Source organism: Drosophila nasuta, chromosome 3 (assembly GCF_023558535.2).
Source record: "Drosophila nasuta strain 15112-1781.00 chromosome 3, ASM2355853v1, whole genome shotgun sequence".
NCBI classification, from domain to species: Eukaryota; Metazoa; Arthropoda; class Insecta; order Diptera; family Drosophilidae; genus Drosophila; species Drosophila nasuta.
In genome coordinates, this window is record NC_083457.1 from 33,029,077 (window position 1) to 33,051,591 (window position 22,515).

The 22,515-nt window shown below is 40.8% G+C and overlaps 7 protein-coding genes across 7 annotated transcripts; 2 read left to right on the top strand and 5 right to left on the bottom strand.

Annotated features, from left to right (window-relative positions):
• Positions 1-246: 246 nt before the first annotated feature.
• Positions 247-2,586, bottom strand: LOC132788671 (cell surface glycoprotein 1-like). Its single transcript, XM_060796188.1, has 2 exons — positions 2,520-2,586; positions 247-2,442 (listed from the first exon to the last, which is right to left on the bottom strand). Exons 1-2 carry the CDS (start codon positions 2,524-2,526, stop codon positions 347-349), a joined length of 2,103 nt encoding a protein of 700 aa, XP_060652171.1. The 5' UTR covers positions 2,527-2,586; the 3' UTR covers positions 247-346.
• Positions 2,587-2,973: 387 nt separating this feature from the next.
• Positions 2,974-3,484, bottom strand: LOC132788172 (uncharacterized; the record flags this gene model as incomplete). The annotated part of the gene is made up of 1 exon (XM_060795503.1): positions 2,974-3,484. A coding segment is annotated over one exon (453 nt), but the record flags the coding sequence as incomplete, so codon positions are not given.
• Positions 3,485-4,086: 602 nt separating this feature from the next.
• Positions 4,087-5,001, top strand: LOC132788673 (peritrophin-1). Its single transcript, XM_060796190.1, has 3 exons — positions 4,087-4,100; positions 4,154-4,230; positions 4,285-5,001. Coding segments are annotated over exons 1-3 (732 nt in total). The 5' UTR covers positions 4,087-4,099; the 3' UTR covers positions 4,939-5,001.
• A 242-nt stretch (positions 5,002-5,243) lies between these two features.
• LOC132788173 (mucin-2) lies at positions 5,244-6,659 on the bottom strand. The gene has a single exon (XM_060795504.1). It carries the CDS (start codon positions 6,657-6,659, stop codon positions 5,244-5,246), a length of 1,416 nt encoding a protein of 471 aa, XP_060651487.1.
• Positions 6,660-7,112: 453 nt separating this feature from the next.
• LOC132788174 (uncharacterized) lies at positions 7,113-22,107 on the bottom strand. The gene is made up of 8 exons (XM_060795505.1): positions 22,005-22,107; positions 20,394-21,945; positions 19,110-19,486; positions 18,064-18,210; positions 15,231-17,996; positions 13,039-13,203; positions 10,893-10,994; positions 7,113-10,827 (listed from the first exon to the last, which is right to left on the bottom strand). The coding sequence occupies exons 1-8, from the start codon at positions 22,024-22,026 to the stop codon at positions 7,253-7,255; spliced, it is 8,706 nt and encodes a 2,901-aa protein (XP_060651488.1). The 5' UTR covers positions 22,027-22,107; the 3' UTR covers positions 7,113-7,252.
• Positions 12,883-13,918, top strand: LOC132788672 (probable endochitinase). The gene is made up of 2 exons (XM_060796189.1): positions 12,883-12,961; positions 13,019-13,918. The coding sequence occupies exons 1-2, from the start codon at positions 12,884-12,886 to the stop codon at positions 13,853-13,855; spliced, it is 915 nt and encodes a 304-aa protein (XP_060652172.1). The 5' UTR covers position 12,883; the 3' UTR covers positions 13,856-13,918.
• LOC132788674 (peritrophin-1-like) lies at positions 19,078-19,621 on the bottom strand. The gene is made up of 2 exons (XM_060796191.1): positions 19,534-19,621; positions 19,078-19,460 (listed from the first exon to the last, which is right to left on the bottom strand). Exons 1-2 carry the CDS (start codon positions 19,559-19,561, stop codon positions 19,093-19,095), a joined length of 396 nt encoding a protein of 131 aa, XP_060652174.1. The 5' UTR covers positions 19,562-19,621; the 3' UTR covers positions 19,078-19,092.
• Positions 22,108-22,515: the final 408 nt, after the last annotated feature.

Genomic DNA, 22,515 nt, shown 5'->3' on the forward strand with positions numbered 1-22,515 from the left:
ATTATGAATGAGTGCGACACTGAATGTCAAGTGCATTCATGATAATATTCATAGTATTGCGTGATAAAAGTTGTAAATTGAAGATCAATTGCACATTACCACATCACATGGCCGTATCTCGTTGTATTGATGTTGCTAAAAGTAATCACATCTCCAAATAAAAAAGATTTTGCACTTGGCGTACTTATTGTTTTTAAGTTTTATAATAAAATATAGAATCTTTCCCTAGAAGTATAAAGTACAATATTATGGTATGCAACATTTTTTTTTTATTTTTCGCTCAACTAAGCTTTTAATAACAACAAACTTTAAATTAATTCCTGGCCTTAGTTCAATTCGGAATTCTTCAGGCACAAGTAGTGCCACAACTATTGTCCTTAGAATCCCAAAGGAGATCTGATGGACAAGTTTTTATATAACCCTTGTCATCTTCGCAGTTGATGAACTGACGACAATCATAGGGATAGGGCAAATACTCCACGCCAGGATGGTTCTTGCACATAGTGTCTGCATCAACGTAAACTTCCGTAGTTGATGTTGTGGAAAGAGTTGTTCCCGTAGTGACATCACTGTTCACTGGAGATTCGGTAGGATTTGAAGGGGAATCAGTTGAGCTGGGAGAGTCCGTTGGACTTGGAGAATCAGTTGGGCTGGGAGAGCCCGTTGGACTTGGTGAATCAGTTGGGCTTGGAGAATTCGTTGGGCTAGGAGAGTCCGTTGGATTTGGAGAATCAGTTGGGCTGGGAGAGTCCGTTGGACTTGGAGAATCAGTTGGGCTTGGAGAATTCGTTGGGCTGGGAGAGTCCGTTGGACTTGGAGAATCAGTTGGGCTGGGAGAGTCCGTTGGACTTGGAGAACCAGTTGGGCTTGGAGAATTCGTTGGGCTGGGAGAGTCCGTTGGGATTGGAGAATCAGTTGGGCTTGGAGAATCCGTTGGACTTGGTGGAGAATCAGTTGGGTTGGTTGAGTCTGTTGTGTTTGGAGCATCAGTTGGGCTTGGAGAATCTGTGGGGCTTGGAGAATCCGTTGGACTTGGAGGAGAATCGGTTGGACTTGAAGTAGGGTCAGTTGGGTTGGGGGAATCCGTCGAGCTTGAAGAATCTGTAGGGCTTGTAGAATCCGTAGGACTTGGAGGAGAATCAGTTGGGTTAGGAGCATCAGTTGGGCTTGGAGGAGAATCTGTTGGACTTGGAGAATCTGTGGGACTTGAAGTAGAGCCAGTTGGATTCGAGGAATCCGTCGGGTTTGGAGTATCCGTAGGGTTTGTAGAATCCGTAGGATTTGGAGGAGAATCTGTGGGGTTTGGAGAATCGGTTGGACTTGGAGGAGAATCAGTTGGGTTTGGGGAATCTGTTGTATTTGGGGAATCTGTTGTGTTTGGAGAATCAGTTGGGTTTGGGGAATCCGTCGAGATTGGAGAATCTGTTGGGTTAGGAGAATCAGTTGGGCTTGGGGGAGAATCAGTTGGGTTTGGAGAATCGGTTGGGTTTGGAGAATCGGTTGGACTTGGAGGAGAATCTGTGGGGTTTGGAGAATCTGTTGGACTTGGAGTAGAATCTGTAGGGTTTGGCGAATCCGTTGGACTTGGAGAAGAATCAGTTGGGTTTGGGGAATTCGTTGAGTTTGGAGAATCAGTTGAGTTAGGGGAATCCGTCGGGTTTGGATAATCCGTTGTGCTTGGGGAATCGGTTGGGCTTGGAGGCGAATTAGTTGGGTTGGGAGAGTCTGTTGGGTTTGGAGAATCGGTAGGACTTGGAGGAGAATCTGTTGGGTTTGGCGAATCCGTTGGACTTGGAGGAGAATCAGTTGGGCTTGGGGAATCCGTTGGGTTTGGAGAATCCGTTGTGTTTGGAGAATCAGTTGGGCTTGGCGGCGAATCAGTTGGGTTGGGAGAGTCTGTTGGGTTTGGAGAATCGGTTGGACTTGGAGAAGAATCTGTGGGGTTTGGAGAATCCGTTGGACTAGGAGGAGTGTCAGTTGGATTGGGGGAATCCGTCGGGTTTGGAGAATCAGTTGGGTTAGGAGAATCCGTCGGGTTTGGAGAATCGGTCGGGCTTGGAGAATCCGTCGGGCTTGGAGAATCCGTCGGGTTTGGAGAATCCGTTGTGTTTGGAGAATCAGTTGGGTTGGGAGAGTCTGTTGGGTTTGGAGAATCGGTTGGACTTGGAGGAGAATCTGTGGGGTTTGGAGAATCCGTTGGACTAGGAGGAGTGTCAGTTGGATTGGGGGAATCCGTAGGGCTTGGAGAATCGGTTGGGTGTGGAGAATCAGTTGGGCTTGTTGGGTCTGTGGGTATCGTTGGCGGGCTTTCAGTCGTTGGCTTATCCGTTTTTTCCGTTGTGGGTGATACGGTCGTGGGACTTGGTACAACACATCGTCGCTTGGCACTTAAGGCCGTAACCAGCAGTATTAACTCCAGGCATATTATCAGACTGAAGACCACTGTAATATATAGAGAAGTATCTTTAAATTGCACTTCATATATTTCAGTTGAATTAAATTTCTTTTACAAAACGCACATTTCATTCTGCTCTTTGAACCAGCGAAATGTCGGAACTAAAGTAATAGTTGCCTCGTCTCTTATTTATATCATTTAAAAATGCATCGGAGTTTTTATCGAAATCTAATTAGCATAAAACATGCAAGATGCCAATATATTTATCTTATCTTGAGAATAAATTTGTTTAATGATAAATTTTCAATTAAAATGTAGACGTAATTGGAAACCTACGTAATTGTAACTACTAATCAAGTGGAAGTTTAATGCTTAACTTTCCGTAATACATTTTCAGTCAGCCTTAAAGTATGCAATTATTGAAAAAAGTAGTTAAATAGTTTTTGAGTGAAAACTTGAGTGTTTTTTAAGCAGAGAGTTTCATTGATATATTGCGATTTTTCTTTAGTATATAATACATAATAAGTTTTTTATGTTTATTTTGTAAAAGATGAAATGAAAAAGTAAAAAAAAGTAGCTTTTATTTAAAGCATGTTTATTAAGTATTCACTTTTTGTTATTCAATTAATCATTGTGTTAGACACAGATTTTGTCGCAAGTAAGAAGCTCGGAGTTCCAATAAAGATGCTTAGGACAGATTTTCACAAAAGGAATGTAATCACATTGTATAAATCGACTGCAATCCCCTGGATATGGTATGAACATGCCTAATTGATTTGCACATAGTTTAACCAGATCATCTTCGGGGCGATTGTCGAATGGTGGTTCAGGGTTTATTGATGAACAGCTGGAATAATTTATATTATCACAACGCTGCAATGTAGAACTCCAGTAAGTATTGGATGGACATCTTAAAACTGTTTTTTGGTAATAACGATTGCAGTCGCCAGGAAAAGGCAAATACGTAGATTCACTAATCGGTTTGGAAGGATAACTCGGTGCAGAACCACTAAACAGTGTGGACGGATAAGTCGAGTACGTTGATCCAATTAACGGTATGGAGTTATACTGCGAGTACTTAGCACCAATTAACGGGGTGGAAGTAGACGGCCAGTACGTAGAATCACTTAACGGTGTAGAGGAGCAATTTACAATATATATTGCAATGCATACAATCAAACATATTTTGAAAAACACTATAAAATATAGATGTTATTATTATATTATATTTTATATTATTATTAAAATTTAATAATATAAAGTAACTCACTCTTGGCGGAAGCAGCACAAATGCAGATTATGCTGAAATGTTGTTAGGTTTTATAAAGACTCAGGAAGAAAAATTCCGTTTAACATAATAACGTAAATAAATCATATTTATAGATAATGCCTTTCACTTAAGAATAATTCAAATATTTATGTTAGTACTTATAAAGATAACATATTACAGATCAAAGCAATATAAGTATTAAATAAACATTCAGCTTAAAGATTTTATAGATATCTTTGAAAATTCTTGGAATTATGTATTTGACTTGTGAAGTCGATAAGCTGACATTGAAAATGTATATTTTATGTTTTAATAGCACTTGACAATGCGATTTATGTTTTCACATTTACGCTTGGTATAGATAAGAAATGATATAAAAAGGCGATGAGAATACTAAGAGCATGGAGTATTTTCTCTGAACTGATCGAATCATAAGTAGGTGAATTGAAATTGCAAATTTGATCATATTAAGAATTAATTCATTTCAGTGCTGAAGTTTTTCTGGTCAACTTTACTGCTCGTAGTTGCACTTGCCTCTTGTAGCTATGGCAATATCTATGGATTCGTGAGTAAAAGCAGTTTTATAACTACTTTATCTATATATCATTATTTTTAACAGCGTGTCGAAGCTGAACCACCCATTCAGATGTCGCAATGCCCGGCCTACGATGATCCTAATCACCTTGTGATGTTAAGCTACCCGAATAATTGTCGCAAGTATTATACTTGTCTGAAAGGTCTGGCCCATGCTCATCAGTGTCCTGAAAATTATTATTGGAGTCAGCTAACTTATCGTTGTGACTTTAAACAGTACTCGAATTGCGAACAGACCTACGAGTATCCAACACTAGTCCAAGAAATTGAGCAGTACAGTCCTTATCCAGGCGACTGTAATCTCTACTATGAGAATCGAATTCTTCGTTGTCCCGTTAACTATCATTGGAATGCACAGACACAACGCTGCGATCTGCCACAATTTGCGGGCTGCGCTGCGCCAACTCCTCAATATCCAACATGGAACCCAATTACTCCAGCAATTGTGCCAACTGCCGCTACGCCACCTACTGTGATACCTTTCCCTAATGAATCGACTGTCCCGATTGATCCCGCATATTATTGTAGCAATACTGGCCAAGGCAACTATCTGCCATATCCGGGAGATTGCCACAAGTTCATCTACTGCGGTCCCATTGCAACTGTGCTCTATTGCCCTGAGGGATTGTTCTGGAATCGTAATACACAATCGTGTGATTTAAGTACTGTGGGTTGTTAACTACTTACATTGATTGATCATTTAATAATTGCATAATAAAGGCATCAAAAAAGTCTAGTAATTGTTTTTTAATTCACTTTTATTTTAATAAGGACGCATTTTTTTACAATTTTTTTTGTCTTAAACTGGCATAGAAATTGCAAAAAAAGTTAAATTCTTGATTTAATGTTGTAAAAATTTATGTTGGTCTTTGGTTTTTTTTTAAACAAATTTGTTAATTAAGGGCAGTAAGTTTCTCATTATAAAGTGAAGCAGATAAAATATGTGTATGTTAAGTGTTATCTTTAACTATGTTTTTTAAATAGTTATGGTTCAATAGCTGTGCAGTTGGCAATCCAAGGAGCCATGCAGCGTTCAAGTTGGGCGCTGAACTCTTGACCCACGACACAATCGAGTATCACTGGGTTAGGGTAATCGCATCTGACGAATTTGGTACAGTCATACGGATAAGGCACTAGTTTTCCCACAGGAACATCCGCGCAGGGATCGATTGGAGCAGATGTGGTTGTTGTTGTAGTAGAAGTTGTAGTAGGAATTGTGGTGGATGTTGTTGTTGATAAAGTAGTTGTTATGGTTGTTGTCGGAGTTGTGGATTCGGTAATTGTTGTTGGCGTATCTGTGGTTGGTGCTTGGCTAATAGTCGTTGGCGAAACTGTGGTTTGTGTTTCGGTTGTTGTTGTTGGTGGAACTGTGGTCGGTGTTGTTAACGTTGTTGTTGAGTTATATTCACGACAGGCATCTGGCGATGCACTGGCACTACAATTACCAGTTGCTGGATCGTAATACTCTGCGCTATTGCAGACGCCCATCATGTAGACATTATCATTGATGCATTGTATGAACCAAGCACAGTTATCTGGATATGGTAAGGTGCCTCCATTGCTGTTTTCGCAGATCGAAGGTGTAGTAGAGCCTGGCGTTGTATATTCCGGCGTCTGCGTTGCTGGGCAGTCACTTAGCTCCCAATCCACGCATTGCTGAAGATTCTCGCTGAAGTAGTAGCCGGGAGTGCAGTAAAATGCATAGGGAATTGGCTCCACACACACAACATATTTGCTGCAGTTGTCGGGATAGGACACATATTCCCCATTTTTCAATCCACCACAAATATCTTCAGGAAGCGGCAACTCTGTGGTGGTCGTAGTTGTAGTAGTAGACTGCACTGTGCTAGGACTTAAAGTACTTGTCTGCTCGGTTGTGCTTGTGGGCGATGTTGCTGTGTTAATATCCTCGGTACATGCTGTTGGCGATACATTTGGTCCACAGTTGCTAGTTAGAGGATCAAACCAGGTGTTGTAAATGCAATTAACTATAGCTCCTTGGTCATTACCCAAGCACACTACATATTTTTGACAATCGGGTGGATATGGATATGACACTCCAATTTCTTCATCAACACAAAGTTCGTTTGGACTGAGTGTTGTTGTGGAAGTGGTACTGGTTGTTTGGGATTCAAGGCATGCTGTTGGCGAAACGTTTGGTCCACAATTTCCATTCTTCGGATCGTACCACGATCCCACGGGACAATTGGCAATATAAGATAGATCGTTACCCAAACATAAAATGTATTGATTGCAATCAATCTCACTTGGAAAAGAGACTCCTTGTGTTTGATTGAGACATGGATTAGTTTCCCGGTTGGCTTTTAAAACACTTGGCCTGGCATTACATTCCACCGATTCGGGAGTATCACAAATCTGTAGTTTTCTATTGAAGACCATATCCGCTGAACAGTACTGGACCTTGATTGCAGCATCACAACATGATACGTAGGCATTGCATTTATAATTGTCAACCAATTGATATTCACAATTCATCCTAGTTGCGGACTTAAGCCCAAAACTATATCCATCTACAGACATTATAATTCCATGTGTCACTAATATTGTAATCACAAAAGACCAATTTCCAGTGTGATCTGAAAAAATATGAAACGTTAAAAAATATAAAAAAAAGTAGGAGTTTTAAATAGTTAGATAAATTTGAATTAATGAACTAAATGTTAAATTAAATATCCTTTTATTATCTTTCATCATCTTTTGAAAAAAATTAAAGAATTTAGTTTATAATAAAGTGTGTTGAGAGTCCTTTTACCAAACAATATACCATATATAAGCAATTAGGTTCCGGAATGTTAGTCAAGTTGTAATACATTTCCGATCCTATAAGAATAAACAATGAAATACCAAATAAATTTGTTTGCCTTCTCTAGGCGCATGCATGCTTTATTTAAAGTTCTACATTAAAAGTTAAGTTCGTTTTCCGTAGTCGTTTTCCAATAAGGCTGTGCTTGGTGTCTAGATCGTGTGGATGTTTAGGACTGAACGCATCCGGTATTCTCTGGCAGATCACAGATGCCCTTCTGTCCGTTGAAGTATCTGTCACCGCAGCTAACCTTCAGGGCCCGCTGGTGACGGCAAATGTAGTAGTCATTGCAACGCTCCGGTGAAGCCATTAGGAAACCATCGGGTTTACCAACGCATACGATTTGGATATGAATGTCACTGGATGTGCTTGTGGCTCCCTTAGTCATCTGAGCTAGTTGTGCCACCTCTGGGAGTGGGCGAAAGTTGGGGCGAAGGCGAGTGGGCTGACGATTCTTATGCGATGCGCTCGCAACATTAGATCCCGATGCACAAGGGGCCTGAGTAGTTACTTCGCATGGTGTTGTTGCTGCTGATGTTGAAACGCAGGGAGTTGTTGCTGCTGGTGTTGAAACGCAGGGAGTTGTTGCTTCTGGTGTTGAGACGCAGGGAGTTGTGACTGGTGCTAAAGTGGTTGTTGTTGAGGAACTGCATGTTGTTGTCGTAGTTGTTGTTGCTTTGGTCGTGGTGGTGGTTGTAGTTGATGAACTGCACGTTGTTGTCGTTGTTGTTGTTGCTTTGGTCGTGGTGGTGGTTGTTGTTGATGAACTGCACGTTGTTGTCGTAGTTGTTGTTGTGGTGGTAGTGGTAGTAGTTGTCGTTGTGGTGGTTGTAGTTGATGAACTGCAAGTTGTTGTAGTCGTAGTTGTTGTTGTGGTGGTAGTGGTAGTAGTTGTCGTCGTGGTGGTTGTTGTTGTTGTTGTGGTTGTAGTTGATGAACTGCAAGTTGTTGTAGTCGTAGTTGTTGTTGTGGTCGTGGTGGTGGTGGTTGTTGTTGTCGTAGTTGTAGTCGTAGTAGTTGTCGTTGTAGTGGTTGTAGTCGATGTTGATGGGCTACATGTTGTTGTAGTCGTGGTTGTTGTAGTAGTAGTTGTAGTCGTGGTGGTTGTTGTAGTGGTGGTTGTTGTAGTGGTTGTTGTTGTTGTGGTGGTTGTTGTAGTGGTTGTTGTTGTTGTGGTCGTAGTCGATGTTGATGTACTACATGTGGTAGTTGTCGTTGTAGTGGTTGTTGTTGTAGTTGTCGTTGTAGTGGTTGTTGTTGTTGTTGTAGTGGTTGTTGTTGTGGTAGTTGTGGTGGTTGTAGTCGTTGTAGTTGTGGTGGTTGTAGTCGTGGTTGTTGTCGTTGTAGTGGTTGTTGTTGTGGTGGTGGTAGTTGTAGTCGTAGTTGATGTTGATGTGCTACATGTTGTTGTAGTCGTGGTAGTGGTAGTTGTAGTCGTTGTTGTTGTGGTAGTTGTGGTTGTTGTTGTGGTAGTTGTCGTTGTGGTCGTGGTAGTTGTAGTTGTGCTGGTTGTTGTAGTTGTGGTGGTCGTTGTAGTTGTTGTGGTCGTTGTAGTTGTGGTGGTCGTTGTAGTAGATGTGGAAGTGTTACACGCTGTTGTAGTCGTGGTCGTTGTCGTTGTGGTAGTTGTCGTTGTGGTTGTAGTTGTGGTGGTTGTTGTTGTGGTGGTTGTTGTGGTAGTTGTTGTTGTCGTAGTTGTTGTTGTCGTTGTTGTGGTAGTTGTTGTGGTAGTTGTTGTGGTAGTTGTTGTGGTAGTTGTTGTGGTGGTTGTTGTGGTTGTCGTTGTTGTTGTCGTGGTGGTTGTTGTTGTCGTGGTCGTTGTAGTCGATGTTGATGTGCTACATGTTGTCGTTGTTGTGGTCGTTGTGGTAGTTGTTGTAGTAGTTGATGTGGTAGTTGTTGTGGTAGTTGTTGTGGTAGTTGTTGTTGTGGTAGTTGTTGTGGTAGTTGTTGTGGTAGTTGTTGTGGTAGTTGTTGTTGTGGTAGTTGTTGTCGTGGTAGTGGTGGTTGTCGTTGTCGTGGTTGTTGTTGTCGTGGTTGTTGTTGTAGTCGTAGTAGATGTTGATGTGCTACATGTTGTCGTTGTTGTGGTCGTTGTTGTTGTAGTGGTCGTGGTCGTAGTCGTGGTGGTTGTTGTTGTAGTTGTGGTGGTAGTTGTTGTGGTAGTTGTTGTTGTGGTAGTTGTTGTGGTAGTTGTTGTGGTAGTTGTTGTTGTGGTAGTTGTTGTTGTCGTTGTTGTGGTAGTGGTGGTTGTTGTTGTCGTGGTAGTTGTGGTTGTTGTTGTCGTGGTTGTTGTTGTCGTGGTAGTGGTGGTTGTTGTTGTCGTGGTCGTTGTAGTAGACGTTGATGTGCTACATGTTGTTGTTGTTGTGGTCGTTGTGGTCGTCGTGGTGGTGGTAGTTGTTGTTGTCGTTGTTGTGGTAGTTGTTGTTGTCGTTGTTGTGGTAGTTGTTGTTGTCGTTGTTGTTGTCGTGGTCGTTGTTGTAGTGGTTGTTGTTGTTGTTGTGGTAGTGGTGGTAGTTGTTGTCGTGGTTGTTGTTGTAGTCGTAGTAGTTGTTGATGTGCTACATGTTGTTGTAGTTGTGGTCGTTGTTGTTGTAGTGGTCGTGGTCGTAGTCGTGGTGGTTGTTGTTGTAGTTGTGGTGGTTGTAGTCGTGGTTGTTGTCGTTGTAGTTGTGGTGGTTGTGGTGGTTGTAGTCGTGGTTGTTGTTGTTGTAGTTGTGGTGGTTGTAGTCGTGGTTGTTGTCGTCGTAGTTGTAGTTGTGGTGGTTGTTGTTGTGGTAGTGGTGGTTGTTGTTGTCGTCGATGTTGATGTGCTACATGTTGTTGTTGTCGTGGTAGTCGTTGTTGTAGTAGTGGTTGTCGTGGTAGTCGTTGTTGTGGTGGTTGTGGTTGTTGTGGTTGTTGTGGTTGTTGTGGTTGTTGTGGTTGTTGTGGTTGTTGTGGTTGTGGTGGTTGTAGTCGTGGTTGTTGTTGTTGTAGTTGTGGTGGTTGTAGTCGTGGTTGTTGTCGTCGTAGTTGTAGTTGTGGTGGTTGTTGTTGTGGTAGTGGTGGTTGTTGTTGTCGTCGATGTTGATGTGCTACATGTTGTTGTTGTCGTGGTAGTCGTTGTTGTAGTTGTGGTTGTCGTGGTAGTCGTTGTTGTGGTGGTTGTGGTTGTTGTGGTTGTTGTGGTTGTTGTGGTTGTTGTGGTTGATGTGGTTGTTGTGGTTGTGGTGGTTGTTGTGGTAGTTGTGGTTGTAGTGGTTGTTGTTGTGGTAGTTGTGGTTGTGGTAGTTGTGGTTGTGGTGGTTGTTGTTGTGGTGGTTGTTGTTGTTGGTGTTGTATCTTTGTCGCATGGAGTTTCGCCAGAAGGCGTTGTTGTTGGGGGAGTTGTTGTGGGAGTTGTAGGTGTAGCAACACCGGTACATGGTGGACGGGTTGTAACACATGGTGGTGTCGTTGTAGCTCCTGCACATGGAGTGTCTGCAGACTTATGCTGTGGAGATTCGTCTACAGACTTGGTTTCAGTGCAGCCCGGATTGTAGTCAACGCAACTTCTTGTCTTAAAGTCGTAGTATTTGGGGCAAGAGTATTCCGTTGCTTGTCCATTTTGGCACTCGAAGAATTTGGAACAGCTGCCTGGCACTAAAGCTCGAATGCCATTGGCATTACCGCGACAAAACACCTGCTGATATTGTCGGCTCTCGAAGCTTGCACCAAGTATACTAGTGGCAGACACGGCCAAAAGTAGTATGGTAAAGACTGAAACATAATAGAAGTATTAGATTAGGTTATTCCAACGGTCTGATGTGGATCCGGGCGTTTACCATATACGTTTCGCATAGCTGTGGATAGTTTGCTGAAGTTCAAAGTATATATTTGAAGGTTTCCTGGTGCTGCACAGCAATGAGTGGAGTTCGAGCTCCCTCCTGTGTTTTATATACTGTGCAAAAATCTATCGAAGATGCTAAAAATAATATTTGCCAAATGGCTGTCTCATTAGCAAAGTAGCCTACAGCCTCAATTCTTATCAAATCGATATCGAGATCTTTATCATACTTACTATTTATAAAACGGGAGCACATTTCTGTCCGTCTGCTATTCCAATACTCTATTCATCAATACTTCGTAGATATTATATCCAAGCATCAAACACAATCTCGCGCACACTACCAAAATAAGTTTTACAACGCTTATCTTGATTCACATTATGGATTTTATTTTTCTTATAATTTCGAACATTATTTTAAAAAACACGTTAGGGTATTTTCACGTCTGGAACACTCACTGAATGCACGACTTTAATTTTATTGCATAGCATTTAATTATATTTGGGTATATCATGTAGCATTTCATACTCGTCTACAGACTTGTTTGCCATCATGACATGCAATAAGCCAAAGTGAAAAGTGAAATAAAAATGCATTTATCAATTAATTCGTCTGAAATTTCACCATTTGCCATTAACATTGTTAAACACGTGCGAAACTAAAAGCAGTAAGGAAATTTGGCTGTGCAAGATTCCAGACTCGCAATCTTATTATAGATTGTATAGAAGAAAATATAAGAACACCAACAACACATTAAAAGAAAATAATTAATAAAATGAATGCAAAATAACTTAAATTTTACTGTATGAATTGACATATGACGGATGAAAAGAATATTGAAATTAACAACTCACCTTTCATGTTTGCTCTTTTAATGTATTTAGATTTTAATAGTTAGTTTGTAATTTTACAAAAATGTAATACATTTAAATTCACCACACAATTTTTTTATTTTGCAATTTGTTTTCCGTATTTCACGTATATTCCTCGAAGATACTAAAGTGACTAATGGATCGAAATTTAGCAACTTCTTAGTTCAGTAATATCGTGTCAATGTCTATGAAACTTCTAGTGGTAGTAAATAATAGCGGATACATTATCGATAAGATATTGCGTGAAATTCATTCAACAGTGTGTTGTTAATTAAAGATTATCTGAACTCCAAGTAAAAGAATTTTGTTGTTAGCTTTTAGTGATGTTTTAAAAAGAAAAGATAATAATGACTTGTAATTGGTATTTGTTCTTTAGCATAAACTTGGTTGATTAATTTGTAAAAAACTTAAATATAAAAACATAATTATCAAATTTTTCAATTATAAAGAAACTAGTATAAAAAAGATACTTTTTTTTTCTCATGATCTAAATTTTCTCGAATCGATTCTAAAAAGTGGCCTACTTTTGGTCAGAACTGCGATATTCTAAAATCAAGTGCATACTTTTAGGACTATTTAGAATCTCTATAGATAAAAAGGAGACCGTATATTTTGAATACCCTTAACTAAACAGCAAATTTTACAAAGGTTATTGATTTTGTCGTAGAGAATTTTTCATGAAGATAACTTAGAAACTTCATAAAAATAATATGACTACTAAAAGTGAATTATTAATATAAGATTAATCACAGATTTGCTTGAGTGAGATTATAAGATAAATTGATTTTAAGAAATTATTTAGATATGTTTTTATGAAATATAGTAGTTTTTTTGGTTTTATACGAAAGTACTCGTAAGTCATTCACCATCTAGATATGAAATATGTTATGTTACATCCGTAGTTTATCAATGGAGGTTGTTATCAATTCAACGTAAAATCGAAATCAAGTAACAAGTACGCAAGTCACAAGTCAAACTTGGAATTGCCATTGATTTCTATCGGTGCTTGTACATTTTACACTTTGTACATATTGGCACTTCATGCAAATTTTCCATTTGAATTCAGTCTATAAAATAAAAGTGCGAATCGAACAAAGATCCAGTTCATTCACCAACATGATCGCAACAAGTGACATGAGGTCTCTTCTGGCAATTTGGATAATTCTTCTACTAAATAAGACCACTATTGCCCAGGTAAGTGAAAGCGACCTTTGCTCATCAACTAAATAATAATCATTCATTTCATTCAAGAATGGCTTTATGTTTCCAACCTCTGTCTGTGACGGCAAAGATGGCCGATTGTTTCCAATGTTTGGATCGTGCCAGTCGTACTATATTTGCAATAATGGCATGGCCATAGTTGGAACATGCGATGAGAAAAGTCGATTCAACCCAACCACATTGCATTGCGATGACGCCAATAAAGTGCAGTGTGCCTATGACGAGGCAAATAATAGCTATGATGATAACGATGAGGACGAAGATGATGATGACATATCTGAATCAACTAGCGTTGAGGTAAAAGAAACTACGACCACCAGACGTCCACCACCTAAACAAACGAAGCCCATAACCACGCCAGTTCCATTTATAAAACCAAACAAGGACTTTGAGCAAACGACAGATCGATTATGTTTGGGTAAAAAGAACGGCGTAAGCCTGATCAAAGAAGGATCGTGCAGCGAGTACTATGTGTGCAAGGCGAAACGTCCTCATTTGCGCCATTGTCCAGCCGATCAACACTTCAGTTCGTCGCGCCAAATCTGCATGAATGCTGAAGATGCCAAGTGCGCCTTTAATCAGCAAATTGTCCATCATGATACTCCGGCAATCACAGCAGGTCTGTGCTCTGAGTCCAGGCAGGATTCTCTGGTACCTCATCGCGAGGATTGTGGCAAGTTTTTGCTATGTAGCAACATGATGTTCCTAGTAATGGATTGTCCCATGGGATTGCACTTTAATGCCGAAGCTAAACGATGCGATTATCCAAAGGTCGCACAGTGCGCAACGCAGAAAGTGCAAAGTAAAACAAAGAAAAGTGCAAAAAAAAGTTTAAGCAAGCGAAAGCAGAAGAGAAATACGTTGTAACTAAATATGTTAACTACTATATATCCATAATATAAATTGTAAGCGCATTTAAATATTTTAGATATTTTTATATTGGCATCTAAGAAAATAGTTCAATTGCTATGATCATTTATTAATGATAAATTTAAGAACAGGGTGCATCTTCTCTTAACTAGGCATCTTGATGAGAAAACCCACAATGACAATGATAAACAAACACATTTCAATGACAAGGTTAAGCCAATTATAATTTAAATGTAAATCACTATATAAAATTCGATCTCTGAAATTTTCAGTTGCTGGTGCTTCAAATGAAAATCATCATGAAACATATATTTACTATATAATACCAAATTAAACAAGTAGGAAAGCTACAGTCGAGTGTACTCGACTGTGAGATACCCGCTACCCATTTTGAATAAAAGAAATATATTTTGCGGTATTATTCTCAAAATACACCAAATATACAGCAAATATACTGAAAATATACCAAATTGAATATGTGGTATATCGATATAGTGCCACATTCAAAATATAACACAGACGGCACAATATACATACCAGATTGTAAGCCAAAGCAACTAGCTCTATCTCTTATAGTCTCTGAGATCCAGTGTTTCATACGGACGGACAGACAGACGGACATGGCTATATCGTCTCGGCTGTTGACGCTGATCAAGAATGCTATACTTTATAGGGTCGGAGATGCCTCCTTCTACCTGTTACATACATTTCCTGCCGGCACAAAGTTATAATACCCTTCTACCCTATGGGTAGCGGGTATAAATATAACATGGGATATATTTGGTATATTTATATAGTTCTTCGCTTAAAATATACCATATGATGCAAAATATACCAGATTTTCAGCCAACGCAAGTAAGACCCGCAGTAAGTACGCGATTTTTCCCATAGAAAATAATAATAGTGAATAACTTAGGCATTTTTAATCAGATCGCAACCAAATCAGGAATAATGAAATTAATTATTGTATTTACGAAAAATCTCTGTCTATCTCTATCTATATTATTATTAGATATTATAGATCTAGGTGTTCATACGGACAGATGCTGATCAAAAATATATTGACTTTATAGGGTCGGAGATGCTTCCTTATTACCTCAACCTCCTAATGCTTACCGTTTGTCCAGTGTGTTGAGAGTTCAGTCAGAGAGTAAGTTATAAAGAATATGTTCATTTAATAACATCAGTGACTTTTTCTTTATTATGTTGGGATATTTGAGATATCGATCAAATTATGTAAGCTACCTATCTACCGTGTGAGATATGCGTTGATAGTTAAGTTTGTATGAACAAATTTTTAGACACGTTTTCTTAATAAAAACTCAATTTAAGTGCAGCTTCATATATCCTATTTTTATTAAAGGAACTTAACAATCCACATTTGTGGGCCAGTCACAAACTTTGAGCTTCTGGTTAAACACAAGACCGGCGTTGCACTTGAAGTTGATCGCGCACTCGCACTGGCAGACGATATAGGAACTGCTGCATGCATCCTCATCAGCCAACATAGTGCCATCGGACTGGCCAACACAACGACCCTTGCTCTCGCAGTAAGTGCCCGAAGGACCTGCAGTGGGACCACTTGGAGGTTCCGAGCCATCCTCACACTGCACATTCTCGGGATAATCGCACTCCTTGGTGACATTGTTGAACTGCAGATTATTGGGGCATCTCATCTCAAATTTGTTGCCATAGAGACAGTGTACGAATGCGGAACAGTTGTTGTCCACAGGGCCCAACCAATCATTGGGCTGATCACAGCACTCGGGATCGCAGACCTTAGGAACGCAAACACCATCTGTATCCACAACACACGCCAACAGATCAGCATTAAAGTAGCTCTGAGATGCACACAGTCTTGCGACCCACGCGTTGTTCACGCACTGCAAGTAACCAGCACAGTTGGCTTCATTCGCCTTAAGTGCACCCTCGTCACACACCGGAGATGGTGTAGGATTGCATTGTCCTTCATCCTTCTGGCATTGTTTGTCGGCAGCATTCCAGTAAAGTCCTGATCCGCAGAGTTGAGCCACGTATTGACCGTTGGTGCAGTTATAGAAACCGGCGCAGTTCTCGGTATTTTCCTTAACATCTCCCTCGACACATTCCTTGGGTACGCAAACACCATCGCTATCCACCACACACGCCAAAAGATATTTGTCGAAGTAGTTACCAGTTCCACACTCTTTAGTCACCCACGAATTGTTGGTGCACTGCAAGTAACCAGCACAGTTGGCGTCATCGACCTCAAGAGAGCCCTCGACACACTCGGGAGATGGTGTAGGATTACATTGTCCTTCATCCTTCTGGCACTGCTTGTCGGCAACATTCCAGTAAAGTCCTGATCCGCAGAGTTGAGCCACGTATTGACCGTTGGTGCAGTTGTAGAAACCAGCGCAGTTCTCGGTATTTTCCTTAACATCTCCGTCGACACATTCCTTGGGTACGCAAACACCATCGCTATCCACCACACACGCCAAAAGATATTTGTCGAAGTAGTTACCAGTTCCACACTCTTTAGTCACCCACGAATTGTTGGTGCACTGCAAGTAACCAGCACAGTTGGCGTCATCGACCTCAAGAGAGCCCTCGACACACTCGGGAGATGGTGTAGGATTACATTGTCCTTCATCCTTCTGGCACTGCTTGTCGGCAACATTCCAGTAAAGTCCTGATCCGCAGAGTTGAGCCACGTATTGACCGTTGGTGCAGTTGTAGAAACCAGCGCAGTTCTCGGTATTTTCCTTAACATCTCCGTCGACACATTCCTTGGGTACGCAAACACCATCGCTATCCACCACACACGCCAAAAGATATTTGTCGAAGTAGTTACCAGTTCCACACTCTTTAGTCACCCACGAATTGTTGGTGCACTGCAAGTAACCAGCACAGTTGGTGTCATCGACCTTAAGAGATCCCTCGACACACACTGGAGATGGTGTGGGATTGCATTGTCCTTCATCCTTCTGACACTGCTTGTCTTCGGCATTCCAGTAAAGTCCTGATGCGCAGAATTGCGCAACGTATTTGCCATTGGTGCAGTTGTAGTAACCAGTGCAGTTCGCGCTATTCACCTTAAGATCTCCATCGGCACAGACACAAACACCGTCGCTATCGATGACACACGTCAGCAGTTCTTTATCGAAGTAGCTTTGAGCCGCGCAGTCTTTGTTCACCCAGGAATTATTAATACACTGCAAGTAACCAGCACAGTTGTCGTCATCGACCTTAAGTGCACCTTCTTCACACACGGGAGATGGGGTGCCAACGCATTGTCCTTCGTCCTTTTCGCACTCCTGAATCGTGTTGTTCCAGTAGAGTCCTGATCCGCAAAGTTGGAACACAAATTTACCGTTGGTGCACTTGTAGAAACCAGAGCAATTGGAAGGATTCACGACAACAGTGCCATCCTCACAATCGGGACCTTGCGGGCCATTGCATTCGCCATTGTCGACGACACAGTCCTTGGCTTCCACACTCCAGTAGAGCCCTGCGCCACAAAGCTGTGGCACATATGTGCCATTGATACAGCTATAATAGCCAGCGCAATTGTCTTCATTTTCCTTAACATCGCCATCTTCACACTCTGAGCCGCCATTGCATTGACCCTCATCCTTCTGACACTCCTTAGCCTGGACGTTCCAGTATTTACCAGCATTACACAGATGCCCAACCCATTGGCCATTGGTGCAGTTGTAGTAGCCAGCGCAGTTGGCCTCATTCTCCTTGACCTCGCCATCTAAGCAGACTGGCGGCGGTGTTGTGCCAACGCATTGACCTTCATCCAGCTGGCATTCGTGCGCGGCTGAGTTCCAGTACTCTCCACTGGGACAAGGCTCGGACTGATACTTGCCATTTACACAGATCTTGAAGTTGCTGCAGTTGTTGGCATCGGTGATAATATCACCCTCGATGCAGGTTTGGCCATTGCAGTTGCACTCACCATTGTCGATTTCACATTGACCTGCACCGGCATTCCAATATTCACCGCTGGGACAGGACATCGGCTTGAATTTGCCCGTGCAGCAAACGAAGTACTTGGTGCAATCATCGGGATCCAGCTTAACATCTCCGGGTTCACAGCAATCTTCAGCTGTCGCACGAGTGGCCAACGAGATGGCAATCAGCAGGAAGGAGGCTGCAACAGGAAGTGTTTCACAATGAAGAATTGTTGTTTTGTATTCTTAAATAGAGGATGGCCTCACCCAGGTTGAACTTGCTATTGTGTAGCATTTTTGCGCGTGTTGAACGACGACGTATTCCTTCGATGGAAGATTCGCCTACTGAGTTCTCTCGCATCTTGTATCGGCTTTTATATTTTCCGGCAATTAATATAATGAAATGTTTCTGTTCTTTTGGGTCGGATGCAAGGCATAGCGATAAAGAGGACTCCACTACTCACTGATAATATCAGGAATATATAGTAAGTATAGTTGAACACGCTATCGATGCTCGCAAATAGAAAGTTTAAATCTGATAAAAAAAAAGGCATGGAATAACATAAATAAATAATTTCTTCATGTTTCTGCTCAATGGAGGTGTGCAACATTTTGCTATCTAAACGATCCGAACATTTTTCTAAGGTCACCGAAGACAACAACCACAAACTGGAAATTCAGGTGATAAAACCTGTACACACAAATTGAAAGTGTTCCTAAGGGAGTGTGCTTGATAAGAAAAACTCGTGCTGCTCGTGACTTCAGATTCTTCTCCAAAAATAACTTTCAAAAAGCACGTTTATTTGGAAGTCTAGTTACTATTTTTAAAGCTTTTAAATGAACTAAGAGTAAGCTCAGAAAACTTTGATAACACATCTTTCAACGTTTTCATCAAAAAGATTTCTAACGCAATATAAAAGTCATAAAACATGACTTAAGCTTTAATGTTAAGTCTTTTAAATGGTCAATATAAATATGCATAATTTAAAATTCTGTGCTTTTATGGTAATACTTTAAAAGCTTTTAATATTGCTTTTGATAATCCTTTTCAAGACGTTAAGACTGGATTTAAATTTGGAAGTTCTGAGTCGTAGTACACGGATTCCCGAGGGAAGATTGGAACATTTAAGCTGACAATGTTTCTTATTTAAAATAATATCTGCATATGTGCTTAGCGCTCGCCTAATCACGTCCTCTAAATAAAAGTAGCATTTCTGTTAAATTCACTATAGCATCAAAATGAATATTTATTATAGCATTTTACAAGTGTTCTTTTTTAACACAAACTCAACAAGTTTAGGCAACACAAATACCTTCACTGTCGATCACACAGGCCTTGATTGAGGTATCGAAATAAGTTCCAGTGGCGCATTTCTGATTCACAATCTGTCCATTCACACACTGATAGTAGGCTGCACAATTCTGGGGATCCACCTGGAGTTCATCACCGCTGCAGGTGCCAGGACAACATTGTCCATTGTTCTGCTCACAGGTACCCGCATTCCAATAGTTTCCACTGGGACAGGACTGGGAAACGAGGACTCCACCAGAGCAAACGTAGTACTGGGTGCAATCGAGGGGGTTCGCTTGGGTTGCTCCTTCCTGACAGCAGTTGGCAGTCAGGGTTTCGGTGATCTGCCAGCACAGGAGACACATCAGGAGGACTGAATAACGAATTTTATATAAATTACTGTTTAATTTTTAAATGTTGTGTTTTTAAAAGGATTCGAAATCTACCATTTTGATATTTCTTTTGCAGGTACATTTTGTGTTGTAATTTCTTAGATTCTCAGATGCTTACTAACGATGTTTCTCTAATTTGCACCTTTTATATTTTCCAGCAATCAGAGTAATGAGATGTTTTTATCTGATATTGGATCTGATAATTTAACATTACATGTTGTATTTATCGCAACTAGAGCATGACTTTCAAAAAACTGTAACTTTTAACTATTATTAATTGTCAAAAATGATGCTGTGCCATGACTTTGAAAATTTTTGAAATCAATAATTTTATTGCCAAAATTTGTTTATTGGTAGTATCAAAATCTTAAATGAAATTCAATAGCATATGCATTTTCTTTTAACCCTTTAGTGATCTACGTTGTAAATAGCAAATTGTCGTTACAATATAAAACAAACGAATTATGCTGTTTGATATCTATAGGTCTCTTTTTTATCTATTTATCTTGATTTTTTGTCTAGGCTACTGTTTTCCTATCTAAGTTTTAACATTGAAAAGTGTTGTATTATTAGAATTATATTTATGTATATGTATTTTTATTTATCATGTAACTTTTACTACGACCTCAAAGAAATTTTTATTCACCGAAATTTAATTTGCCTCATGTCTTATCTTAACTATTGTTGCATGTCTTATCTTAAAATCCTATAAATATTTTTAAAAATATACGTAAAATAAGCGGAGATAAATAATAAATAATTATTAAAAAAAAAAAATATATATATATTTTACAACATACATTCATAATTTATGTTAAATCAAAAATAGTTGAGAAATATTAAAAAAAAACACATAAGAAAACAGCAATTTCATTACGCATTGTAGTTTTATTAAGGAAAACATCCAACTTTACAAGGTACAATTGACCTTATTGGCATAGTTACAGGTCTTAAGCGTCTGATCCCAGTAGAGATCACCAGAGCACTGCATCTCAACCTCGCACTCGCACTGACAGACAATATAGCCACTGCAGCTGGTCAAGGAGGGGAAAAATACGCCCTCTCGTTCACCGAGACAACGACCATTGCTCTCACAGGAAATACCGGAGGGTCCAGCAGTGGGTCCCGACGGTGGGGTATAGGGCCACTCGCAGTCCACATTCTGCGGATAATCGCAGAGCTCTTTCACAGAATAATAGAGCAAATTGTTGGGACAAGATTGTTCTACGGCACAATTGAAGTTGCACTTGTAAAACTTGTTGCAAACACCCTCAATGGGGAAAAGAGCGCCTTCCGTTTGGTTCTGACACACGGTGGCATCATTATCGCATACAACTTCCGGTACATAACCTTCGGGATAATCGCACTGATCGGAGGTTGCATTGTAGACCAAACCATCGGGGCAGATAACATTCGCCGTAGCAGAAGAAGAGCGATCCCAATCACAAACCTGCGCTTCCTCATTGAACTTTGTGTTTTCATCACAGGGCATTGCAATTGGACATTGACACTGGCAGACAAAGTAACCATTTGTCTCGTTATTGGCAAACATGCGGCCATCGCGTTGACCGGCACAAACACTCTGATCAGTGCAAGTCGTGCCAGAGGGTCCGGCGATTTCGCCGCCAGTTGCATCCTCAGTGTCGTTGGGCTCACACTCCACATTCCAGAAGTAGTCGCACATCTCGGTGTCAGGATTAAAGTATAGGCCACTGGGACATGGCTGTTCGTAGCTACAGCCGTGACTACATTGCAAATAGCTGGTGCAGACGCCATCAATGGGCACTCGGGCGCCATCCAATTCATTGGCACAATTGGGACGCTTGTCGCTGCAATAGGAGGGCACTATGGGGCTGCTAGTGGATGAGCCACTTGGAGTAGTTGAGTCTGTGGTAGGTCTTGAGGTAGTTGAGTCTGTGGTTGGTCTTGAGGCAGTCGAATCTGTGGTGGGTCTTGAGGTAGAACCTGTGCTAGAAGTAGTTGAATCTGTTGTAGGTCTAGAGGTAGTTGAATCTGTTGTAGGTCTAGAAGTGGAGTCTGTGTTAGGAGCTCCTGTGGTGTCCTCTCCCTCATCGAAGGTGCTGTCGGTGTTGTCTGCGGGTGTTGTCTCCGTGTTGACTGTAGTCTCCTCCACAGGCAGACAAGGAGTTGTGGCCTCGATCAGATCACTTGCCTGACACTCATCAGCACAGCAACTACACACACAATCCTCATCACTGTCGGCATTGGCATAAAGCGAGAGTCCACTGCAGTCTGCACGCCATTGGAAATCACATTCACCTATCTTGTGATTGAAGTGGAGGCCACGTGGACAACTGCGTATGGCGGCAATTTCGCGATCCGAGCAAAGCACATAGCGCTTGCAATCGAGGGGCAAAGGTAAACGAGTGCCATCGTCTTCAAAGGCACAAATATCCGTCCAATCGGCAGCCTGTGCACTCAGCACACAGACTAAAGATATGAAGACTGTAACGAATAAGAAATGCTATAGTATAAGAGTATTCTTTTATTACTTTATTACTTACCGATTCCCTTTAGTTGGCTCATTGCTTCAACTTACTTGGAGCAGCTTCTAATTGTACTGAACCTCCTGACAGGCAACTGCGGAGCATTTATGGAAGTGGAAAAATTGGCATACGCATATGTAGACATTCGTGAATGAAATCAGTAGTCAATCTTTTGATAATACCAATAAACTTATTTATCTCTTGATTAATTCGCTCTCTTGCATGTTATCGAAGCTGCTGCCTGTGTGAGTAATTACGCGCTTGTTACGGATTGCGGCGCTCCCTTATCAAACGGAACGGACGTGTTTGCACCGCACCGAACCATATTTTATGTTGTTCTCTCTGCACGCTTGATAACGCATCGTTTGGATTGCAAATATTGATATCAACTCGTCAATGAAATGGAAAACATTTCAAAATTCGCAGAACTATTAGCGCCACCATAAACAAACAAGTTTTGCAAATTCTCGCTTTGAATTTTTATTAATCAATGCCAAGTGCATTTCCATCTTTTTGCTTAATTGCTCTG

Coding starts and splice junctions, on each gene's coding strand:
- LOC132788673 (XM_060796190.1), top strand. Junction 4,231..4,284: donor ATGGCAATATCTATGGATTC/GTGAGTAAAAGC, acceptor TATTTTTAACAG/CGTGTCGAAGCTGAACCACC.
- LOC132788173 (XM_060795504.1), bottom strand. CDS start 6,659: ATGGTCTTCAATAGAAAACTACAGATTTGTGATACTCCCGAATCGGTG.
- LOC132788672 (XM_060796189.1), top strand. CDS start 12,884: ATGATCGCAACAAGTGACATGAGGTCTCTTCTGGCAATTTGGATAATT. Junction 12,962..13,018: donor ATAAGACCACTATTGCCCAG/GTAAGTGAAAGC, acceptor ATTTCATTCAAG/AATGGCTTTATGTTTCCAAC.
- LOC132788674 (XM_060796191.1), bottom strand. CDS start 19,561: ATGTACCTGCAAAAGAAATATCAAAATG. Junction 19,461..19,533: donor GCAAAAGAAATATCAAAATG/GTAGATTTCGAA, acceptor TTCGTTATTCAG/TCCTCCTGATGTGTCTCCTG.
- LOC132788174 (XM_060795505.1), bottom strand. CDS start 22,026: ATGAGCCAACTAAAGGGAATCG. Junction 17,997..18,063: donor CAATAGCAAGTTCAACCTGG/GTGAGGCCATCC, acceptor TTCCTGTTGCAG/CCTCCTTCCTGCTGATTGCC. Junction 10,995..13,038: donor CTTTGCCGTCACAGACAGAG/GTTGGAAACATA, acceptor TATAAAACACAG/GAGGGAGCTCGAACTCCACT.